At 39.8% G+C, this 23,169-nt stretch overlaps 1 protein-coding gene across 1 annotated transcript in view; it reads left to right on the top strand.

Moving 5' to 3' along the window:
* Positions 1-884: 884 nt before the first annotated feature.
* The window catches only part of ranbp9 (RAN binding protein 9), a 40,384-nt gene continuing 18,099 nt past the window's right edge, over positions 885-23,169 (top strand). Inside the window, exons 1-7 of the mRNA XM_088643609.1 lie at positions 885-1,355; positions 15,399-15,510; positions 17,293-17,345; positions 18,687-18,854; positions 20,889-20,911; positions 22,408-22,592; positions 22,884-22,996. Of these exons, the coding sequence (XP_088499735.1) occupies positions 1,139-1,355; positions 15,399-15,510; positions 17,293-17,345; positions 18,687-18,854; positions 20,889-20,911; positions 22,408-22,592; positions 22,884-22,996 (871 nt within the window). The 5' untranslated portion in view covers positions 885-1,138. The remainder of the gene's footprint in view (positions 1,356-15,398; positions 15,511-17,292; positions 17,346-18,686; positions 18,855-20,888; positions 20,912-22,407; positions 22,593-22,883; positions 22,997-23,169) is intronic.

The raw sequence follows: 23,169 nt of genomic DNA, 5'->3' as shown, positions 1-23,169 counted from the left end.
GTGTGCAATAAAAATGTTGATTGAAGAAGATGTGTATTATTTGTGATCCAGCACTGTTTGAAAAGTTGTTAAGGGTCTGAATACATTTGCAAGCCACTGTACACATACTGTACATTCTGTCAAATCTATTTAAAAATATAAAAATATATGTATGTGTACATAAATCATGCTATACCTTAAGCTGCTTGGAGTAATGGAAGATCTGTTTATGAAAAATAATAAAACTGCATATATACATACAGTTTTGTGATATATCTAATACTGTATATTGAACTGAAACTATTTAGTGTTGCTCTTATACCCAGATGGTGGTCAGTGAAAACAACCTTCAATTATTTCTGTTTCTCCCTAGTGGAGATTGCAGTTGGTGTCAAATGACCCCAACCTGGTACATGTTGGTTTAAAATGCTCACCAGTTCACTCGCTAAATTTTCATTAAATTGCCAGAAGAATGTAAACTGTATCTTTAAAACTGTTGCTGTAATGTATCTCTCCCTGCTGGTTTTGGACTGGAACCTTTTGCCTGAAATTGCAACGACGGTGCTAAGTAGAAGATTTAGTGTAACCACATTTTAGTTTTCAAATCACAGGCATTATACAATAGTGATATAAAATAACCTCCTTGTTATTACAGCCTAATTATGATGAATTATGTGATGTTGATGATGACGACAAAGATTAATATTGTACTGTTAGTAAGCATTCGTTTCAATGTCACTTCTGAATTTATCAATGCACTGTAATTTAATTTGAGGAATAATAATAATATATTTTATTTAAATCTGCTACTTATGTCTGTTCTGCTTCTCGACTATTTTCTTCAAAATTAGGGGGGAGGGGGGGGATCGCGCAGTGGAGCATTGATTAGTCGCGCCTGGCAGAGGGAGAAGTGTGTTTTTTTAGTTTGACCGGAGCTTGTGGGCTCCAATCAGATCTGGGGATCATGCACTAACAACAAACAAAAGAGCTATCTGTCCATGTCTGGTTTTAATTGTGTCCGTCAGATTATTTGCTTTGTTTTAAACTAGTAGCCCTTTTCCCTCCTTCTTGCGGCATTTAGTAAAAATTAATTTATTGTTGTAGTTGTTATTGTAGTTATTTAGTATTTTTTTAATAGACAAAAACAATCCCGATCGCCATGTCCGGGCAGTCATCGGGCTGTGGGTTTCTGATGTCGGTTGTGGTTCATGGGGACTCAGCGCTCAACGAGCAGGAAAGGGAGCTGAACCAGCGGCTCAGGCGGCTGTATCCGGCGGTGAACGAACAGGAGACCCCGCTGCCCCGATCCTGGAGCCCCAAGGACAAGTTCAGCTACATCGGTCTCTCCCAGAACAATCTCCGGGTGCATTACAAAGGTACGGCGGGGAGGGGGGCTGCGAGAGTGACGTGTCTTCCAACAAACGTGTACTTTCCAAACGTACCCCAGGCAAAGATTTAATACCCACCGACAAAGAAAAATGGTAATAAAAAACAAGCAATCCCCGCATCAGGAAGGGGTACAAAGACGCGGCCTCTGTAGTCTATAGCTAACAAGCCGAGACATCTTTGGTGCAGGCCTGAACAGCAGCGAAATAGTGCCTGCGATCGTTGTAAAATAACCCGTGTTATTTTAAATGTCACGGCAGCTTTGGCTCGTTGTTACTGTGCTATGTGTAATATATATAAACAAAATGTGATACGACATTATTTGGTGTTATCATATATTTTTACTTTTTTTCGATCAGTTGTCGAGTGGTGATCTAAAAAAAACCTATAGATCGTGTTTTCCTGTTGCTCATATATTACAATGAACTCTGGGCCGTAGAGGAAAAACAAATACGGGATGGTTCTTTAGCTACCGACTACTGTACTTGCCGTAAGACGCAGAGCAAGATTGCTCAACCCAGTTTTTCAGGATTAGTTACATAAACATGAACAAAGCCAGCGAAACAGCTGGGAGAGGACTGCGCAGAGACTGTATCTAAGTTCAGATGTTCAGAAGGAGTCTGATATTTGTTCTGTTAAAAAAATATATATATATCGTGTCTGCCCTAGAACACGTTATTGTCAAACCGATTATTTTTAAGCATCTTCAGTTGTCCTGCATTTGCCGCAGTTTGCGAGACAGTTGGACAGGCCTGTACACATGTGTAACTACTGTTCGTTCGTAATATACACACATTTCCCGAATAGAAGGATTATCATAATACATGTGTGGTTGATCTGTTCAAAAGTGTCAAACTAGACATTGTGTTCTCATGAGAATTTATTGTCTTGCTTTTAACCAGAAAACCACAGACGATGTACTAAGTGGTTCTCAGGACGGTTTGGAGAGAGTACACACAAGCAGAGCAGTGCTAAGGGTTGTACAATGAACTGTATTGTTAAGGATGTTGGGTGTTACATGAGTGTTAAGAGCTGCACTAGGCCTTGAAACAACAGGAAGAGAGACCAGAGTGTGTGAATTTTCTCATGCATAGTCCTCTGAGATGAATAAAGCTGACCAGAGTGGCTCTTATTGTTACTGTGAACACAAGAAGCAGCCTATCAATTTCACTGAGAGCACACAGATGCTATAAATAACCCCTCTTCTTATAAGTCTTCTGATTGTTAACAGGTGTTGCTTAATTTTCGTTTGTCTTTGATGTAGTTATTTTTTTCTCTAAAAAACACAGATATTCTATATTTTTGACAGACTTGGGGAGGAAGGGGTGATACTATCCCCCAAGGATTTGTGAGAATGTAGATTTTATGGCTAGGGTATCGAACTCGGGGGCTTGCTCCTTCTGTAATCCATTTGAATCCTTTAATTCGGTAATCTGTTTATTTTGTCACATTGAACATTATTCAGTTGTTTTTTTAATACTTATTTTATGCATATTTTAAAATAATACATGGCAAGGACCAGCCTTTAATTTAATATACAGTAGCTATGAAGTGTTTTGAGACTTGAAAATATTTTTAAAAATGACTAGTTAGCAAAATACCTGGGCCATTTAAGTGATAGGAAGTACAGAAGATTGTGTGTTCCTCTGGGATTTGGACACTCATTTATCAAGGTGTTTCGTATGTACAGTATAGTAGAGGGTTGCATACTATACATGAAAAAATGATTGTCATTTTAAAATGTAGAAAACTGTATTAAAACATTTTGTGGCAAGTCCATTTAGGAAGATTGGGGAGGTGGCTTTAACAGATTGGTAAAGACAGATCCACCAATGACAGGTGTTATTCCTCTAACACAATTTTAGCATTTAATTTTTGAATTTGATATGGCATGACACCAGCATGATTCAAGCATTAGACATTTAATGATTTTTTGGAAAAAAAAGGTCTTTCAATTATTTTACTTCTGTTTTTTAACTGCTTTACAGGACTTCATTTGGACATTTTCATTAACAGGGTGTAGTTTCTTAGGGGCCAATTTCCTTAATTTCTTTGAAAATGACGTGAAAACACAGACACATTTCATTTCTTTACATTCTACTTTAGAGATTTTTTAATTTGAATTAAAAAACGATTTGAACTAATTGCCTTAATTGCACAATTTAACAATGTAATGAGCTCTCTACACATTTTAGTACTGAGGAGGAAGTCTTTGATTTTGTATTGCTTTTCAGAAGAAAAAAAAGTATGCCGTATTTTACCTTTAGGGTATGCAAAATATGCAGATGTATTTTTCTAATTTATACCAGGAAATTGGCTAATGTCAAGCTAATTTAAATATATCATTTACAGAATGTCAATGTATATATCCATGCTCTCATTGCTCTGATACATTGGTGTAAAAAAGTTTTCGAAGTGTGACAATCAGAAAACTGAAAAGTGTTGAATTTCCAAATTGAAATCCACAAAAATTGGTGTAGTGTAATTGGATTTTGAATTTTGAAGTCTTGTTTGCCAGTCAGTATTCACATAGTTTAAGACTCCTCAGCATTTCACTTGCCTCCCAACTTCACCAGCTGCTAAAGCGGTGTTGGACTTTAACACTTCAGATTCCTGTCCAGGGTCTCCAAGCTCGCACATCTGTCTGCATCCTCTTGTCTGTTTTAGAAATAGCCTAATGACTGGTCATTTCATTCTTTTCCCCTTCAGGCCGGCTACTTGGTCTGTCGGTTGTATTATTTTTAATTATTTTAAGATTTGGAATGGCTGCTTATTTTTCCATTTTGCTCTCGCCTCAAGTCGGAATGGTTGTGGATCAGCTTGGCTCGGAACTCTGACCCTCGTATTCTTAACTGCATGGGAGGAGTTATGAAATGCAGGCTATGCTCCAAAACATGTGCTGTCGGAGCCACCTGCCATATTTTGCACTGTGAGTGCCCAGAGGACTGTTGCAGCTCTCCCTGACAACACACTCTGTACTGGCAAGCCTTAGAGTTTGCTATGGCACCTCAAGCTATGGGTGTCCTGCTCAGCTCCAGCCCTCTAATTCCCAACAGTACACAGGAGGCATTTCTATGTAACACTTGGCTAATGACATAGTCTGGTGATGGCTGGACTATAGTGCTCAAAATGCACTGCTTTTAAAATTTGAGTGCTGTGTTGGTTTTAAAGTACAGTATCTGAAGGAGTCCTTCCATTTTCAAACCACTTTATCCAATGCAGGCAGCTGGGGCCTATCAGGGCTTGAAATTCATTTTTGAAAATTAGGGGGAATTCCCCCTTTACATGAAGCTCATGGTTGGGGGGGGATTTCAGCAGCTTGGGGGGCAAAAATAGTTGACTAAGGAAACAAATGTATCGAAATAATTCATACACGACACGAGCTTCCTAAGTTCATTGTAAATACAGACCTAGCTTGGCAATCTGTTTTTCATTGCCAGCCACCTCTCCATTAAAGGTACAAGAACATAACTTAGGGGAAGGATGATTATTTTTTTATCCTCTTCCTCATCAAGCAACCCACGTATCTGCTTTTCACGCTGTCAAAGGCAGGCTTTGGTGGTATGGCCATCGTGTATAAATGGCGGATTTGCGGGAATAGCTCGAATTGTGCGGCATACCCGCCACTATCCCGCGCCGAAATTCAAACCCTGGCCTATCCTGGCAAGCGACTGGCTGCGAGGCAGGATACATCCCAGATGGGATGCTGTTTCATTGGAGGGCACACACAGACAGAAACGCCCATGCTCCCACCAGTATGTCCTTGGACTACGGGAGGAAACCTGAGCTCCCAGAGGTAACCCATGTGAACTCTACACTGATGGCACCCAAGGAATTGAACCCAGGGCCCTAGAGCTTTGAAGCAACAATGAGCTGAAAGAATCAGACAATCCAAAACATTAACTGCAGGTTAATTCCATATTGAAAAGTAAAAAGAAGAGGAGTGAATCATCCACAGTTGAATTGTTGTGGGTTTCCCTCGTTCTCTTCAATTTGTACTTATGAATTAACCTTTAGGTGTAGTTTTTTCTCTGCAGCCACTGCATTGTTGCAGTTGCCTACTCGAACCCTTTTCAGAATACAGAAAGAACACGCGGGGGGCCAGAAAGAAAGATGGGAAGCTCTAAAAAGCATAGTAACTTTCAAACGCTTTTGCGGTTAACATTGTCACGTATGCGCTCCTTAAAGTTAATAAATATAATCTGCAGCAAGAAATAAGTAGAATGAGTTAATATATTGTTCTTAATTCAGTGGTAATTAGTGGTTATCAGTGATCAGTGGTATTTCTATACAATTAAAAAGAGTTTTAGTGTTTGTTTTACATTTTATGAAAATGTTTCATTATTTAATGATATATAAGTTAAAGGATTATAAAAGTGACTATACACCTCAACAAAATGGTGACTGGCAAATAATGATTTGTTTTGCTTCAATCATCTGCATCTAGCTTTACTTCATCTCTGCTTATTTTTACAAATCTCTGCTTCTGGAACATGGTATGAATCCTGAAAGCTTATGTTAAGCGGTGGCAGTTGGCCTATGCACTACTGTTCCATATAAGTTGTACATTTCTAGAATGTTTAAACAAGTACACTGTGTTACAGTCCTTGTTTGTTACCTGAAGCCTTGCAGTTGAATTTAACTGCCTAATTATTATGAAATATAGCAGAGAACACTGTGTCTATATTGTCAGAGCACGTGGTTATTGTTGAAGCACTTTGGTACAGCTCCATAAAGACATAGGACCAGTGATCCTCTCTACAAACTTCAACACAATAAGGCTGCAGACGTTTGGAAAGCTATGGAGCCCAGAAAGATTGTTGACAGAATGGGTTGGTACAGTACGTAGAGTGTATAGGTTTTTGGACAAACAAAATGAAAACACCTGGGTACATGAGGTACACCAAGTATATTGGAAGCAAGGGCTTTCACATGGGTATGGCACATTTGTTAATGAAGTAAATAACATCCCAGCATGCTTAGGGTCATGTATAAAAATGATGGACAGGCTTAGTTGCCTATAATGGCTGACATGGCTGCATAGGAGACCTCAGTGACCTTGAAAGAGGTGCTCCTGGGTGGACGTTGGGGGCAATTCTCGAGATGGCTTAACTTGTAATGTCTCATGTGCAAAGTTGTGTAATAATAATAATAATAATAATAATAATAATAATTGCTTACACTTATATAGCGCATTTCTGGACACTCCACTCAAAGCACTTTACAGGTAATGGGGACTCCCCTCCACCACCACCAATGTGCAGCATCCACCTGGTGATGTAATGTGATGTCTTGATGGAAATCCAAGAGAAAGACAATATCAGAAGAGAGCCAACAGTGGGCAGAAGCATAAATTCCAGGACTGTGTTATCTGTGCATTAATTTTAAACGTTGGGGTTAGAAAAGTTGCCACTTTTTTACATGGGACACAAGCAGCTAGTTTTAATCAAAACCAGTCTGCCAAAAACTCCGCAGAGCAGGACACCAGCGTAGAGATCACTCATCACACCTGAGCTTACATGTTTTCCTATCCAGTGCTGTAAAGAGCACAGGCAGTGGACTACAGACCAGTGGAGAAATGTGAGCGGGCCAGGGGAATTGACCTTTTACCGTGTTCTTGTGGCACAGACCTAAAGGCTTCTACAGCCCTGAAGGTTCGCTTCCAACAGTGAAGAGTTCTAGTAGTTCTGTAATGTTGTGTGGCCCAGTTTTGTGGCATGGTGTGGGTGCATCTGTTCTTTTAATAGGTAGAGTTATTGCTAACTGCTACTTTGTGGTACTGAAAGATCATCTCCATCTCATATTGCTTGCCAAGTGCGTCTCCCAGGATGACATGGGCGCTTGTCCACAGAGCACGTGTCACCCAGGGGTTTGATGAACATGATACTGGTGTTATCAATGTGTCATGGCCTTCTCAGTCACTAGATCTCAACCTGATCGGGCGTTTGGGGGATATTCTGAAAACGACGCCTGAGACAACAGCACCTGAGACCTCTGTCAAGTGGGTTAATTGACTTTCTGGTGGACAAATGGTGCTGCATCCCTCCTGCAGAATTCCAGATGCTGGTAGGCTCTATGCCAAGACTGGGCGAATATGAGGGCCCCACACCCTATTAAGTGACTTGACATTGATGGTTCCATTTTTTGTTCACTATCTGTATATATATACAGATCTGTGTATCCATAAATGTCTCCATGTAGGTAAATACACCTAGGACTCGTTCTGCTTATTTGTTTTTATTTCCTCTTTTTCTCTTGCTGGGGGATGCAAAGATCTTTATCTTAGGATGAATGTTCTTTGGTGTACGTGGGTACAAGGATTCTGAAGCCCTGCAACACAAGATGGATCTTTCTCTGTCCTGTTTTCCGGATTGCAGCAGTGGGTCACAGAAGCAATGAAAAAAAACAGATCTCAAAGTTAATGAGCACATGTTGGCATTTATATACCGGTGTGATGTGCATCTACGTGCTTGCAGCTGCTGTACCTAGACGGTTCTCTCATTTGCATTCTGCCCAAAGATTATCCCTGCGCAAAGCCAGCAGTAGAGCCAGCACATCCTGATGCACTCTGTTAGCAAGACTGAAATTCCATTGCTCTAGGCATCATGCTGTCCAAATCTACTTGCACAAAATCTATCCGCTAAAAGAAAAAATGCAAAATGTATGCATTCCTGTGTGGTGCCTGCAGCAGTGTATAATGCTTACCGTAATGTGTTCTGTGACTTTTTTAAAATGATGTAGCAACAAGACACTACTGTGCTGTGCTAATGATAGAAGTCTCATAGCCATGTGATGTCTGCATGGGCTGCTGTGAGGATTAGGCATTAGGCTTTTTCCTATTTTACTGTTGGCTTACTTAAGAAAGCCTTTATAACTATGAGGTCTAAAAACTCTGTATTCTGAACGCGATAGATGTTCGATACTCCCATTGATTTTTTTTTTAATTACTTGTGTTAGTTTGATTTTTATGTGGTGTTGTAAAATAAAGTTAAATTATACAACTCTTCAGAGGGTAGCCACATGGAACATGATTAACAAGTTGTTTCATAAATGATTAAGCTAGACAATGTGGGGAAGCAACAAAAAAGGACAACAGATTGTTTGCTGTTGGTCTGTGGGTAAATGCATAGTATTTAAATGAATTCAATAGTAAGACCTTATTTAGAATGTTGTGTGACAGAAACTGTACCATGATGTCAAAATATATTGCTCCTCTGGAATCATTTGGGAGAAGAGTAACTGTAACTATTCCATTTTCTAAGGAATGGCCTGCTTTGTCACAAGTACATATAAAATGAGAACTACGAGGCTACCTGATTTAAATATTCAGACTCCTGAAAGGCAATGACCAAATTTCGCCACTACACTTAATCCTGCTTTTAACCCTAACATTCTGTGGCAACAGCCCCACATCTAATTCATCAAAGTTGCCTATCTGCTGTTGGTTTGGCCTACAGAAAAAGTTTTGTTGAAGACATACTACAGAGAGCCCGACATTATAACCTTTCATGAAGTCTCTTCAGTATTGTTTTCTGTTCATAATGAAAAGAGTCTGTGATGGACTGGGGTCCTGTCCAGGGTGTATTGCGTCTTGTGCACGTTGTTTGCTGAGATAGGCTCCGGCTCCCCAGCGACCCTGAATTGGACGAAGCATTTAGGAAATGGATGGATAGAAAAAAAAACCTTTAAAGCTAAGGCCATCGTGTCTTCTGGATTAAAATATTTGAACCAAAACAAGTCCGTATGATGTTTTGACAGAGAAGAATTGCAGTGTGAAACTGAAGAAGGCAACGCAACCGAAACGTTGTGCCTGTTTCTCGTTTCCTTTCAGCATGGAAGAAGCCTTTACCCGTTCCACTGTAGCGTGAATACAAATACGTTGGAACACAGGAGCATAAATGCTGTGGTGTGCTCAGCCCATTAACTTCCAAGGTCAACAGGAAATTCTTCATGCCACCTAAAAGGTGCAGTTGACCAGGTCAGAGTTTGAGGATGAAACAGGTTTTGTTTCGAGTTCTCTGATTTGATTGCTTAGGTTGAAGTCTTAGAAAAAAAACTTCTGATCTCACTTTGTTTTGAAATCTGTGATTATAAATAACATTTCAAGCCTTTTGGTTCGTGATGCAAACTTTAAGTACAGCGTTACTTCTGCAACTGATTTTACTAATACAGTGCCATTTCTAAAAACACAGCAGGCAGGAGTGATTCTTATTTCATTCTTTGTGGAAATAATCTTCCAGCCGCCTTTTTTAAAGATTTGTTCAGGTGTGCAAATGTTTTTACGGTATTGACTTTAACCTGGATATTTATGTGTGCTGCGATCCCAGAAATTGACAATTTAATGTACAAAGGGTTATTAAGCTACAGGGTGTGCTATATTGAGGTCAGAAAAGACTTGAGTGAACAGAAAAGATTAACTTGCTGCCTCCTGGTGATTACCTTTTTCTCTAAAATAACTTTATGATGTTATTTTAAAATGTGTTTAGTTGTCCTGATGAGGAAATTAAAACTTTTATGTATGGCATCATACCTTCTATTCCCACAATAAACTGGAATTTCACAAAAATGTTATTTGTAACCAAAATGTCTGTGGCAGGTTTCTGTTCTGTGCAATGTCCAGTGTTCCGAGATCAATCACTAAGTGATCACTGATACCACTTGTATTTAAGCCCCATTTATTAGTGTTTCACTTCATTAGGGAAAGTACCTTGTGAATTCAGAACAACCCAGCTTTCTAAAAAATAATCTTTGCCATTTCATCCTGTAATGGGTTTAATGACAGATGTAGCTCTCACCTCAGCAGAAAAAGAGCCAATTTCCCATCTCTGCTTGCCTGTGATCTGAAGTCAGATTAGTCTGCTTTGAAGGACCTTCTCTTCAGATAATTCAGCAACCTATTAGATGCGCTCTGGAGCTATTTGTATTCATCTAATTGTCACGGAGCCTGTGATTTAATCAGGCACTTTAACACAGTCCCTAGGTAAAATCTGTAATCACTCCTTCTGATGACATATCCTGATTGGAATGAGACATCTTTCAGTCCCATCATGAGCAGGTTTGTACCGAATTGTGTCGGTTACCTTAGGTGTGTGTGGCTGGAGGTGCTGTAAAGGATGTGTGTGATGCACAAGCCATAACCATGTTTCACTGAGTAGTTTCAAGGGGTGAAATAGGCTTGTTTCACTTCCGCGTGTGCATACTTGTGTAATCTCAATCCTGTGACCTCTGGCTGATTGTGTATCTCTGAGAAGTCCTTCTTAGCCCCGTCTCCCACAACAGGTTTTTTTTAAAGCAAATACCTTGTACCCTATATTTGCAGTCTCTCCCTTGTTTTAGTCCCAGTTTATGTAGTTAAAATACCCTGCCATGTCTCTTGAGCGAAATATGAAACTGTCAAATGGCCCTTTTTAATATAGCACTGCATATTTTCAGATTGCTTTGTGTAGTTATGTTGGAGCACATGCAGAGAAAAATAAAAACCTTCCTCACCTAAGCTGTTGTTATGTAAGCAGCTTTTTATTAAATGTGTAAATTAGTAGACGGTGTTCAATAAAACAGACTGTATCACCAGAGGATGTTCTGTTCCTCTTGATATTACGTAGCATTTTTGAAGAGGATTTTGTGGTCAGAAAATGTGCAATTTCTCCTTATAAGATGCAATTTTTACCACACTCTATTAGTATATTTATTATTAGTAAGAGAGCAGTTGAATCAAATAGTGTTCTGAAGTGTATCATTATGTGAAACATTAATTCTAATTTATTGTAGGGTCACTTAAAATTTCTGGTATTGATGTTTACAGTTTGTTTTTTAGGAATAGTGACATGTTACTGCACAAAACTGTCATTTCTCCCTTTTTCCTTGGTGAACTGTCAAAGAGTTTTTCAACTAGGGTTTTCATCTTCTTTTTTTGACATTGCTGTCTATATAACGAAAGTTGTAGTGGAAGTTGATATAAAATTAGAGTAGGCACCCATTCGGTTTCTACTGTAGGTTTACCTTGTGGGTTATGATTGCCATTTCCAAAGATGAGATGCTAGGGTTTGGTGGTGTTAAGCTGGTCAGGCTGTTTCCTGCTTGATGTGCGGCTGTGACCAGTGAACCCCATCTGACCTAGCCGATGTGAACCTTTTGGCACTGCAGGGTCCTGCATGGTTTACGTTCCGCACAACCTTATGTAAGATGAAATTAATGGGAGTGGGAGCTCCAATACAGTCTTACACAGTGTGCGTTTCCCAGCTGTCATTGACATCACCGTTGTTATTATCACCGTACTGTAATATACATTTACATTAGTACAATATCAATACAGTACTTTCACATAAACCAGTACTCCTCCCATTTTCAACAGCTTTGCCAATTTGTGTTCTGCACATCTGCATCTGCAGATCTTCAACCGGAGTGCATCGGTCTCTGTAATAAAGGTGTAACTTGGTTAACAAAGGGTTAACGTGTATATAGCATTGTATAATGGGTTATGCCTTAGTTATTCAGTTTCCCTCAGTAAAGCTTATGATGTGTGCTGTGCGCAGACATTAGTACAGATAAGTGGAAGCTTAACTTCTGAGTGAGCTACACTGACTGAGCTGGTAAACACGTGAACGGTATCTGAATCCTTTTTTTTAATTTAAACAAAAAACAACTGACTAGATATTACAAGGAACCTTGATGTAATCATTCCTTTTGAGGACATATTTAGGCTGGAGGGGTGGCAGTGGAATTTGGCGGGGTCACTCCTTCTCTGAGTTAGCATTTTCCAAAAGCCAAACCAAGTTTTTACGTGGAATAGCGAAAGTGGGGGGGGGGGATGCGTACAAAGTGGAGAGGGAATTAAATTTATTCAGGAGAGTCCCTATATGGCATTTGGGCCCTTCGAGTTCGTTTGGTAGCCACGAAATGAGTCGAGGACCTCATCCAAAGAGAGCCGTGGCAGCTTTCGACCTGCTTCTTGAATGACTCAGTTTTAAATGCATTTCCCCTTAGTTCCAGCTTGTGTCCTCTTCTTCATGGTTCACTGATGCTTCCTACAATTTCTGCTGGCAAATGGCATTTGTCAATGCCTTTGAGGCTTTGAAATGCATGGATCAGGTCCCATCTTGGTCTTCTCTGCTCAAGACTGAATAGGCTCAGTTCCTTCAGTTCAGTTTCTTGTCATATGCACAAGTGCGATGAGATGCTTATAAAAATATTCTTGATCCAATGTCCACATGCACTTGTCGGTCCTAATTCATTGCTGAAAAGACAGATGATACAAAAAGCCCACAACACGAAACGGACAAAGACATACAGATGAGAAGCAACATGCAGCACGTCGCCCCTTTCCGACGCCATGTTGAAGTGGATCAACAGCCCATCGGTGCAGGACGTGTCCTTTAAACCTGGGCACGTATCTCGTCGCAACTCTCTGGACAGATTCCATAAGCAGCAGTGTCTTTTTCTACTGCGTGGTGAGCAGAATTAAACACAGCATTCTATCTCACTAGTGCATTGTGCACTTTTAAAACAACATCCCTTGACGTAAACGTTCTGCTTGCCTTTTTTTTTTTGCTTGCCCACATTGTTTAACAGATGTAAATGATGTGACGACATAAACGGCTCCTTTTCCCCCAAGTAGCCTAATCAAGCTCGGCGTTTCCCATTTTATAGCTGTACTTCCTTTTGGCTGCCTGCAGCTCCTTGCGTTCCACATCAAAGCAGGTCGAGCAGTCCGCTGTTTTGAAGTCCCACGAGATGCAGATGACACGAAAAAACACCGAACTTGGAAGAACAATCCTTTGTCGCTGGCGCCGGCTTCCCAGCCCTCCTCTTTTTAGCGGTGGCCCGTGGTGAAAGTGCACCAAAGCCTTTTGATCACAGACGGAAGCTCCCAGCTCTAACAAGTCGCCTTCCGCTCAAGTGTTCTGCTTGCCACATCTGTTACTGGCAAGAGGAACTCTGTGTTCCAGTGGCGACGGGGAATCAATACCCTCACGCGTCATTCAGATTCTTGCAGGAACTGCTGAAAGAGACAGGGGTAATAAAAATCCATAAACTGCACCTTGGGTCATTATGCAAGTGTGTTTCCTGCTCAGAGGGCTTTGTTTTATACGCAGCGCTTTTTGAGTCACTGGGTGGATATAATACTTCTTTTGATGGAAAGACGTGTGCATTTGGAGAGACCTTTAGGGTATATAATGTCTTTGTTCGCATTTTAGCCACATGCATAAAATGCTATTGAGTGAAACTAGAGAATATGCAACAACCAGCCCCCTGCACATTGAGCAGACGCTGGGTTTTCCATGCGCCGGATGCAAGGCAAGCAACAAAAGGAATGATTCAGAGGCTTTAATATCAGGAGAAAGTGTTACAGAGATGAGATCGATTTTTTTTTTTTTTAGAACTCTGTCGTCCAGGCTTTTTTTTTGGTTTTTGTTGTTTTTTTGCAGTCAGAGAAGAGTTCTTCTCCTGCAAGGGGAAAAGATAAAAAAAAAATGTTTACTGGCACAGTCTGCCTTCCTTCTTCACTTCTTTATTTGTTTATTCATTCGTTACTTCTGGATAAAGGAAAGGGCTATTTTTTTAACGCAGCGTTCTATCAGAAAATCCAGCAGCATTCCCATTAATCATATATTTCTTTCGGTGGAGGACAGCCTGAGTGTTATTACCCACAGGTTTAATCCCCTTTTACCTTTGTTTACCAGTTGAGCTTGGTACAGGCACTTATAGGATCCTTTTATTGTTTTCTAAAATTGGCTTGGGGAGTTGATCATCTGTTAAGCTTGATCACAATGGCCACAGTGGCAAGACAGGGGATTTTTAGTTTCTGTACAGTTTTTAAGATTAAATAGGTATAATGACCTTGATCCCTGGCCTGGGATTTGTTCAACGAACTTTGTTGAAGAAGGATTAATGAGAATGTTTTTATTTCAGTGTGGTGTGCGCCCTCTCTCTAAAGAATATACAGTTGAGACAGAAGTTTGCTATAATCTACCAATGTAAACTGTGTTAGGCTTATACAGCACACTTATCCAGAATGACTTGATTCGGCCTTTTCAGTATTGTTATTAAACTATGAAATATTTTCATGTGAAACGGGGGTATTTTTAAATTGCAAACTGTTGGAGGACAGAGAAATCACTTTATGCATAAATCACGAAGGGTGTTTGCTGTGATAACGTCTTAACTATTTATCACTGTGTGTTTTTAGCACTCCTGTGCCCCGTGATGACATTAGAAAACTCCTCTTTGATATTGTACTATAGCTCAAGTCTTTAAAGCGCAGTACTTTTTAAGAAGGTTTTTTTCTTGGCTGACAAAGCCTATATATTTATCACACACAGTTATTTTCTGTGCTTTTCTTTTTCTAATTCATTTTTAATGGTATTTTGTATGACTATTCCTGTTAAGAATAACAATTTGAATGACCTCTGAAGAAAATGTATTGGAAGGAGACTGGCCATCCTGCCTACTTATGAGCCCATCCTTTTATATAGCATTAAGCAATTCTGACCCAGCGTCAAGCTTAGTTTTGAGAGTTTGTATTTTCTCCATCGTCGCACCACAGCATGGGTTAACCTTGGTGTATACAGCCTTGTATCCATCTATCCATTTTTTAACCACTTTATTCAATACAGGGTCACGGGACAGCTGGAGCCATACCTGGCAAGCAACGGGCACAAGGCAGGGTACACAGGCACAAACACACACACTCACACCAGGGCCAATTTTACAGAAGCCAGGTAACATACCAGCATGTCTTTGATCTGTGGGAGGAAGCCAGAGCATCTGAAGGAATGAGGAAGAACATGCAAACTCCGTTTAGATAGCACCCCAGACATTGAACCCTTGCCTCTGTGCTGCGAGGCTGCAATTCTAGCCAATACACTGCCATACCACCCCTATGTCCTAGTAATCAGTGTGAAATTGAATTGGAAAAAAAACATATCCCGTTGTGTTCCATTGCTGAACTTTAATTTTAAAGACTCTCTGCAGCCTTGGATGTGTTCTTGGCCATTTTGTTCAGAGACTGAACTGGACTTTTGTTTCTCCTGCAGGACATGGGAAGACGCCTAAAGATGCTGCCTCTGTACGCGCAACCCACCCCATCCCTGCTGCCTGTGGAGTGTACTATTTCGAAGTCAAGATAGTCAGTAAAGGACGAGATGGGTGAGACATACAGATTTGTGGGTCCTGTGATGTATTGCTAATTGGGTTTTTGACAGTGTACTTTAAGCCTTCCAGGATAAACATGTAAAAATCTCTCTTTTTAAATTTTTTTGTCCATAGATATTTTGTGATGTTTTGTGTTATAGCTGATATAAAATTAGATCATTAAGCTGTCCACAGCTTGGATTCTTCGAGTCATTGAAAAGATAGTCGTTGGCCATGTAATTTTAAGGATCATTTGACCTTAATTTTAGCAGCTGAGAAATCTCTTGGACGTTTTGGGGAGTGGCTGTCGTTGACAGGGGAAATTCAGTCAGGATCCCCCTTTTTGAGATTCGTTGCAGTTTGTCATAGCCCAAGTTCACAGTCTGTGATCAGAACTGCTGTTTTCGTGCGATCTTGAAGAAAGGTTGGCAACAGAATTAAAAAAAGTTATTTTTTCTAGGTAGTCAGTGGGTTGATATTGTTCTTTAACTGGCCAGTGAGAGAAGAATTAGACGGAAGAGAAGTAAATTGTTTTCTTCCACATCTCGGGTTTTTCTTTAGACTTCTGCAACTCTGGCGTCTTTAGAATATGAAATGCACGTTAACCCTGAATATATACCGGTTCTCTATGTTTGATCAAAGGAAAAAATAACACAATGGTGTCATCAGCAATCCAAGGAATCATACAACACCATTGCATGTTTCACTTATGGCAATAAGGGAACCAGTAACCTCCCAGATGTGGATTCGGGGCGGAGTGGTGGCTCTGTGGCTAAGGATCTGCACCTGTGGCTGGAAGGTTGCCGGTTCAAATCCCACAGCCGGCAGAGGAATCCTACTAAGAGCAAGGCCCTTAACCCCAGCTACTCCAGGGGCGCTGTACAATGGTTGACCCTGCTCTCTGACCCCAGGCTCTCTTCCTATCTGTGTGTCTGTGTCTCTCATGGAGAGCAAGCTGGGGTATGCGAAAAGACGAATTCCTAATGCAAGAAATTGTATAGGGCTAATAAAGTGATGTTATGTTAGATTGCCTCAAGAAATGTATAAAATTTAAATTAAAAAAGTGACAAAGAACTGGATGTAAAATGCCTTCACCTAAACATTCTGTACTTGCAATACATAACAGAGGACATCCCATCAACATCAAAATGAAACTGAAAAATTAAGCATTTTGTTTAACAAGCTCAGAATGGGAGCTCCCCATTTCAATGCGTTTTGTTTCTCAAAGAATATCACTGTCTTGGTGAGATCATAAATTCGTTTTTTTCCTCAGTTTGACATCCCAGAAGTAAGTTTATTTGTGTGAAAAAACGTGAATCGGTTCTCACATCAGTTCTAACAAAAACTCCATAAAAATGCAGGACCTCCAAATGTGGTGTTATTAACATGTGCGTGAATCAGGTTTAAGACAAGTTGAAGTTCAGAAACTAGCAGAAAATGATTCTTTGCTTGTAGAAAAGTAAAAATTGGAAACAATTCTTTATAGTGTTGCATTCCTTTTTCCATGTTTATCACAGATATATCATACCCCAGTGTACCTCTGAAATTGCTCTATTTTAATCTAGCTACTGACTCTAGGATAAATGGTGTGGCTCTGGTGCCAGTATAGTCAACAGCAGTCTTCAGGTTCTGCATAGCTAGCCCGGTATTTTTTCTATACGTCAGTGAAACATGATGGGTAGCTTCATCCCCTAGAAATAATCTATTTGCCTGTTTAATAGCTACAGCTATTTCATGTGTGCTGTCCAACAAAAAGTAATATTGAAAAGCTGAATCTGGATGTATTTATCTTCTCAGGTACATGGGAATTGGTCTTTCTGCTCAAGGTGTCAATATGAATAGACTCCCAGGTAAGCTTTTCTTTATTTTTTCCTTAAACTGTTTTTTTTTCCAGGCATGAGCAAGATTTTAAAGGTGGGTTTCATTTTTGTTCCTTGGGATTAGGGCAAAATATTTTATTGTTTATTAAACTTCTTAAACTACCTTTGAGATAAACCATCTCTTTTATTAGGTGTTCGAGAGAGGTCACAGGATGCAATAGACACTTACTGTATATCCTGTGAGAGTTCTGTAGACAACAGTAGAAAATGCATGAAACTTTTCTGTGATTTCAGTGCACTGACAACAAAGAAGTAAAATGTGCTACGGCAGAGTGTTTATGCATGTTTTGAAAATATTTTGTAAAATATATTTGTTTAGTAGTTATAAATCCAAAATTGTCATCGTCTCATAATGTAAACGACAGAGGATTGAGTTGTGTATACACCAGCTATTTATGGACAGTTCCCCTGTTACCAGCGTGCTGTGGTTAACATCAGTATTCAGCGTGAAGAGCAGCAACTGGTTTGTTCGTGCTTAACGGCTGAGTTGTTGTGGAGCTTAGCGTCTCTGTCTCCGACAGGCAGGAGTGTGAGGAGGCACAGTGCTACGGTGCAGATGTTATCAATCAATTGTAAAAACTAAACTGTGAGGAAAGGCAAAAAAAAATCCTGATGCTGTCAACAGGGAAGGGGGAAGCAAAACTGGGTATGAAGCCCAAGGCTCTTTGGTCTCGTCCGTCATCTGAAATACACAAAAACATTCCATCCTTGTACTGGGAAATGTAGCGTATCGCTTCAAATATATAAGCAGCCTTCTTGTTCACCGTTTCATTTATATTTCTTCTTATTAATGGCATTTCGAATGGGCATGATGTGTTGTCTTTGGTGTTTTAGGTTTTGAATGCGATTCTCCAAGGACAAACAAACCACTGGAGTAAAACAAAATATCTCTGAAGAGGCAAAAAAAAATAGTTACTATTTCTTTAAAATCAGGAGTTAATAGATTTCATTGTTTTTAAAGCGAGGGATAAGCCCTCCCGCTCTCTCTTTAAGGTTTAAATGCTGTTATGTATGACCTGTGAGTTGTTGATTTGGTGATATGAAAATGACCGCTTAATTAATTGCATTAAAAAAACAACTGTCATTTTTATTTTTTAACTTCTTGTTTGTGACAAAAATATGTATGGTTGTAAAGGCGCTGATGCCAAGAGACGTACCTTAAGAGTTCTTGCTTACATTTACAGTACTGTACTAGTACAATAAAGGTATTTGTGATACACTACTACGATATTTCAGACTTTTGCCATTCCTGTGGTTTTTGTATATGGTGGCCATCTGGAATTTCATCTTTTTGATGTTATCCTTCTTTAGGCTGGGACAAACACTCCTATGGTTACCATGGAGACGATGGGCATTCCTTCTGTTCGTCAGGCACTGGGCAGCCCTATGGCCCAACGTTTACAACTGGTGACGTCATCGGCTGCTGTGTGAACTTGATCAACAACACCTGCTTCTACACAAAGAATGGTCACAGTCTAGGTGAGAAAATTAACAAAGGCAGGCTTGGGTGGAGCTGTAACACACAAGCACACCACTCTTTTATACTGTACTTGTGGAGGAATAGTGTTATGGCACAAAGAATACAAATATGCCAGCAGGTTTATTCGAACATTGGAAGTGCCCTGTTTTATTTTTAACAGTTGACAGTGAATACACCTGTTAGATAGCCATTTGGACTGAGGAGTTTAGTAAGGCTGTTAACATATTCTTGTACTAAAGACAGTATTTAGAGTCTCAGTAATGCCTTCTTCATCTCCAGTGCAAAAAAAGTGGGAAATGTTTGGGTAGGGTGTCTTACAAATGTATTCACTGGTGATGTTCTGTTGATGTTGTTCTGTTTTGTTTACAACTGATGCATACACATTTTTTGTAAGTGAATGTTTTTAATCAAAACTTGAATGCTCCAATTGAAACCTGTTATGAGTAAAAGCCATTATATGTCAGCAAAAACTGCAAAGAAAAATCGAAAGCTAAAATATGTTGATTGTATAAGTATCCACCCCTAATGATATGGCAAACGTAAATTAGTGCACAAAATTACTTTGACACGTCACACAATTAGATGCATGGCCCATATATAGTGATTTACATAATGCACCTGTCTCTGTATTGGGTGCCCCAGTAAACTTGTGAATTTCAAACAAGGATGAGGTCCATGAAGACCAAGGAGCTTTCAGAGTAACTCAGGGTTAAAGGTTTAGAAAGGCACAAGTCTGGAAAACGGGATGCAAAAAACCAAAGACACTGGCTATTCCTTTGAGCACAGTGAAGCTGATCATCAAGAAGTGAAAGGCAACGCTGCTTATGTCAAGCTGTCCCTCCGAACTGAGTTACCAGGAAAGGAGAAGACTAGGTAGGGCTGTCACCATGGGGCCAGTGGTGACTGTGAAAAAGCTACATTCAGTGGCTGAGATGGGAGAAAATGTCCATGAGTCACTCCACAAAGCTGCACTGTGTGGCTGAGTGACTAAAAGGAAGTCGTTTCTGAAAAACACCCACCAAAGCATTAAGCTGATGCTGTAAACATGTGGCAAAAGGTTTTGTGGTCAGACGAGACAAAATTGGAACCTTTTGGTCTAAATTCAGAATTATGTCTGGTGGAGCATCCAGTGAACGCCATCCCCGCTGTGGAGCATGGCAGTGGCAGGCTTACATTATGAGGCTGCTTCCCAGCTGGAGGAACTGGGAAACTTGTCAAGTTTGAGGGGAAGTAGATGAATCAAAGTACAAGCAAATCCTAAGAGGAAAACCTGCTAGAGATCTAAAACTGGGAAAAAAAACGTTTCACCAGCACAATGACACAAAGCACAGGACTAAAGCTATACTAGGTTTAGCAAGAAGGAACCACGTCTTTGAGTTATCTTTGCGACAAGACATCAGTAATGCTGTCCAACAGTGATCCCTAAGCACTTTACAGAGCTTGAGGGGGTGAATAATTTTAGTTATGTAAAAAACAAATCACTGTATATGCTGAATACATTCTTTGAATTCTTAACCACCCAATATAGAAAAAGTAAATGAAGGAAATAAAAAAACAAGATGATCAAATTCTTACATATGGCACGCATTAAAATGCACGTATATCTCATCGCTCTGTAAAAGAAGAAAAGACCACATTCTGCAAATGTGTGAGTGCATCAGTTTGTATCTTGAAACAGGTTTTATCTTTTTCCAAAGTAAACTAATTACTGGTGGTTCAGAGCAAACATAATAAATGTTTATCACAAGGACTGGCCATTGAGTTAATTGTAGTTCACTTCTATTCACTTGTGAATGAGAACAAGGCTCAAATCCCCGAGGCTCTTGTACCCTTGAACACGTTACTTCACAAAAATTGCTGCAGTGAAATATACAGCTGTTTAAAAGGGTGCAAAAATAAGTCACTTTGGGTACAAGCATCAGCAAAATAAATTTGTAGCAGTTGCTAAATACTCTCAAAAGCAGTAGTATTTGTCAACTCTCTTAAGAGATTTCACTTCTGAGTGCTACATTTCTGTTTTTCTTGTCTTGCAGGTATTGCTTTTACAGATTTACCGGTAAGTGTAACACTGAAATAGATATCTGGTTGTATGTTACAATGCCCTTGAATACTAAGACATATTGCTTTGCATTATGAAGTCCTTCAGCTGGACAGATTTTAATTAAAAACTAGAAAGACAATACTTGAGCTGCTAAAGCTGAACCCAGCAAAGATTTCCTGTGAGTACACCCTCTCTCATCAGTGTCATCATTGTCATTGTCAAGTGAATAGTGCTCTTGGCAGTATTATAAGCTAGTAAATGCCAAGTGTGTTACCAAGTAAGATTTGTTTTCTCATGTTCATTCCAAAAAATGATAAGTAAACTTGTTTAGATTAATTTGAAATTTCTCTTTGATATAACAGTGTAGGGGATGTCTAATATAACATCAAATTTAATATGGAGAGAGGACTGGCTCAAGATCAGTCTTCCAGTAGAAGTGAACAGTTAGCTCATGTGTTAGACGTGCACAATATCCTTGAAATAAATAAAGAATATTACTGCCATGTCTTTTCTTCTTTTTTCTTTTTATTGATTTTGTTTTGTTCCATTTTGAGATTCTTTGCCCAAATCACAGGTTTCGGCAGAGTCTCCTGCTGAGGCAGTAGTTTGACTATCTATCTGTGGGTTAAAGAACAGTCGAAGATTAAAATTAAAACTTTGACCCACCTTTCAGTCAGGAATTTCCCTACAATTAGTGGTGGCTTCTTGCTTGCTTAGTGGCTACTTGTTCCTGTTCAGTTGAAAACCGTAGTTGAGTATTGGGTAGAAAATGTACTTTGGGGAGGGGGGGAGTTGTTGTGAAGTGTGATTTGTCTCAGGCCTAAATCTGAAACCATTGCAGATAGTTTTGTTTGGAGACTCTTGCAACATGCAGAAAAGTTGTGCTCTTTATCTTCAAAGAGCAAATTGATTTTTAGTATTCCTCAACACATTGTGATATTGTGAGTCAATGTATATATTCTGAACAGCTGGGACACAGGCTTTTGAGTGTTTTTTAAAAAACAGAAATTTCAGTGTTTTTTTTTTTCCTGACAAATTGATGTTTTTTTCCCCAATTAAAATAAGTTTTCTTGCCAGCATTTCTGAAGACTTTCAGCTCTGAAGTAGGTTGTAACATCTGAATCACTTTACCAATTACTTTTTTGGACGAATAGATGCACTGTTAAATGTGGTTTCACCAATGTCCATAAAATATTCTGAATACTTCTTGTTTCGTGGTCTTGGATATTACACTCAAGAATGCCTTTTTTTGCATTGGTGTTGAGTTGATCATAATGTGCATTTAACAAGGAACATCACAGAATGATTGTTTCACCGGAAGATTGCTCAGGAAACTTTTGTTAAGCCGTCTCTGAGCTGTAAACCCGAAAAAGTACAGATTTAGAGCGATTATGAGCACAGAAATCAGTCATGTGGTATCTTTACAAAGAAAGGGAAGGGGTGAAGTGAAAATTCTCAACTGAGTCCCAGACCTTTGAGTCACTTGTTAAATCCTCACTCTTCTTTCACAGCCCAATTTATACCCCACAGTGGGTCTTCAGACACCTGGGGAGGTAGTGGATGCAAATTTTGGTCAGCACCCATTTGTCTTTGACATTGAAGACTATATGCGTGAGTGGCGAACGAAGCTCCAGACCCAGATTGACAGATTTCCCGTTGGAGAGCGGGAGGGCGAGTGGCAGACAATGATTCAGAAGTAAGTTTGAAACGCCTGGGTGCCTTTGTTAAATGGAGAGAGCAAGGTCTGAGGGCAGTGGAGAACCAGATACCCTCACTCTAAATGGGTACTTCCTGTTTTTTCTGTGCGTGCTTAATTGCATTGTTTGCTAGTACGTCTACGTGTCCTGCAGAAACTCATTTAACAGACTGCCATGACTGACTTCAGTCATTTAAATCAAGTCAGGCATGCCGGTTCTGCTTACTTGTTGAGGATATATGAGATTTATGATGAGCAAGAGGTACATATCTGTTTTCCCTCCTCTTCCAGAATGGTTGCGTCTTACCTAGTTCACCATGGTTACTGTGCTACGGCTGAAGCCTTTGCCAAATCCACAGACCAGGCAGTACACGAGGAGCTAGCCTCCATCAAAAACAGACAAAGTAAGTTGGCTTGGATGCGTGTTCATTTACAGAACACTAAAGGCTGTTTTTTTTTCGTCTTTCTATAATTATCTGAGCCAATCCCTGCTGGCATACCCAAGACGTGACATGGAAGGGTATGGTTTATGTGTCATGCTGATTTAATTTAGTAGTGCTGATCAGTCTTTAGTACT

The sequence above is a fragment of the Lepisosteus platostomus genome, chromosome 8 (assembly GCF_059453375.1).
Source record: "Lepisosteus platostomus isolate fLepPlt1 chromosome 8, fLepPlt1.hap1, whole genome shotgun sequence".
Taxonomy (NCBI): domain Eukaryota; kingdom Metazoa; phylum Chordata; class Actinopteri; order Semionotiformes; family Lepisosteidae; genus Lepisosteus; species Lepisosteus platostomus.
Note: the sequence above shows the minus strand (reverse complement) of the source record. Positions and strands in the feature narration are given on the sequence as shown.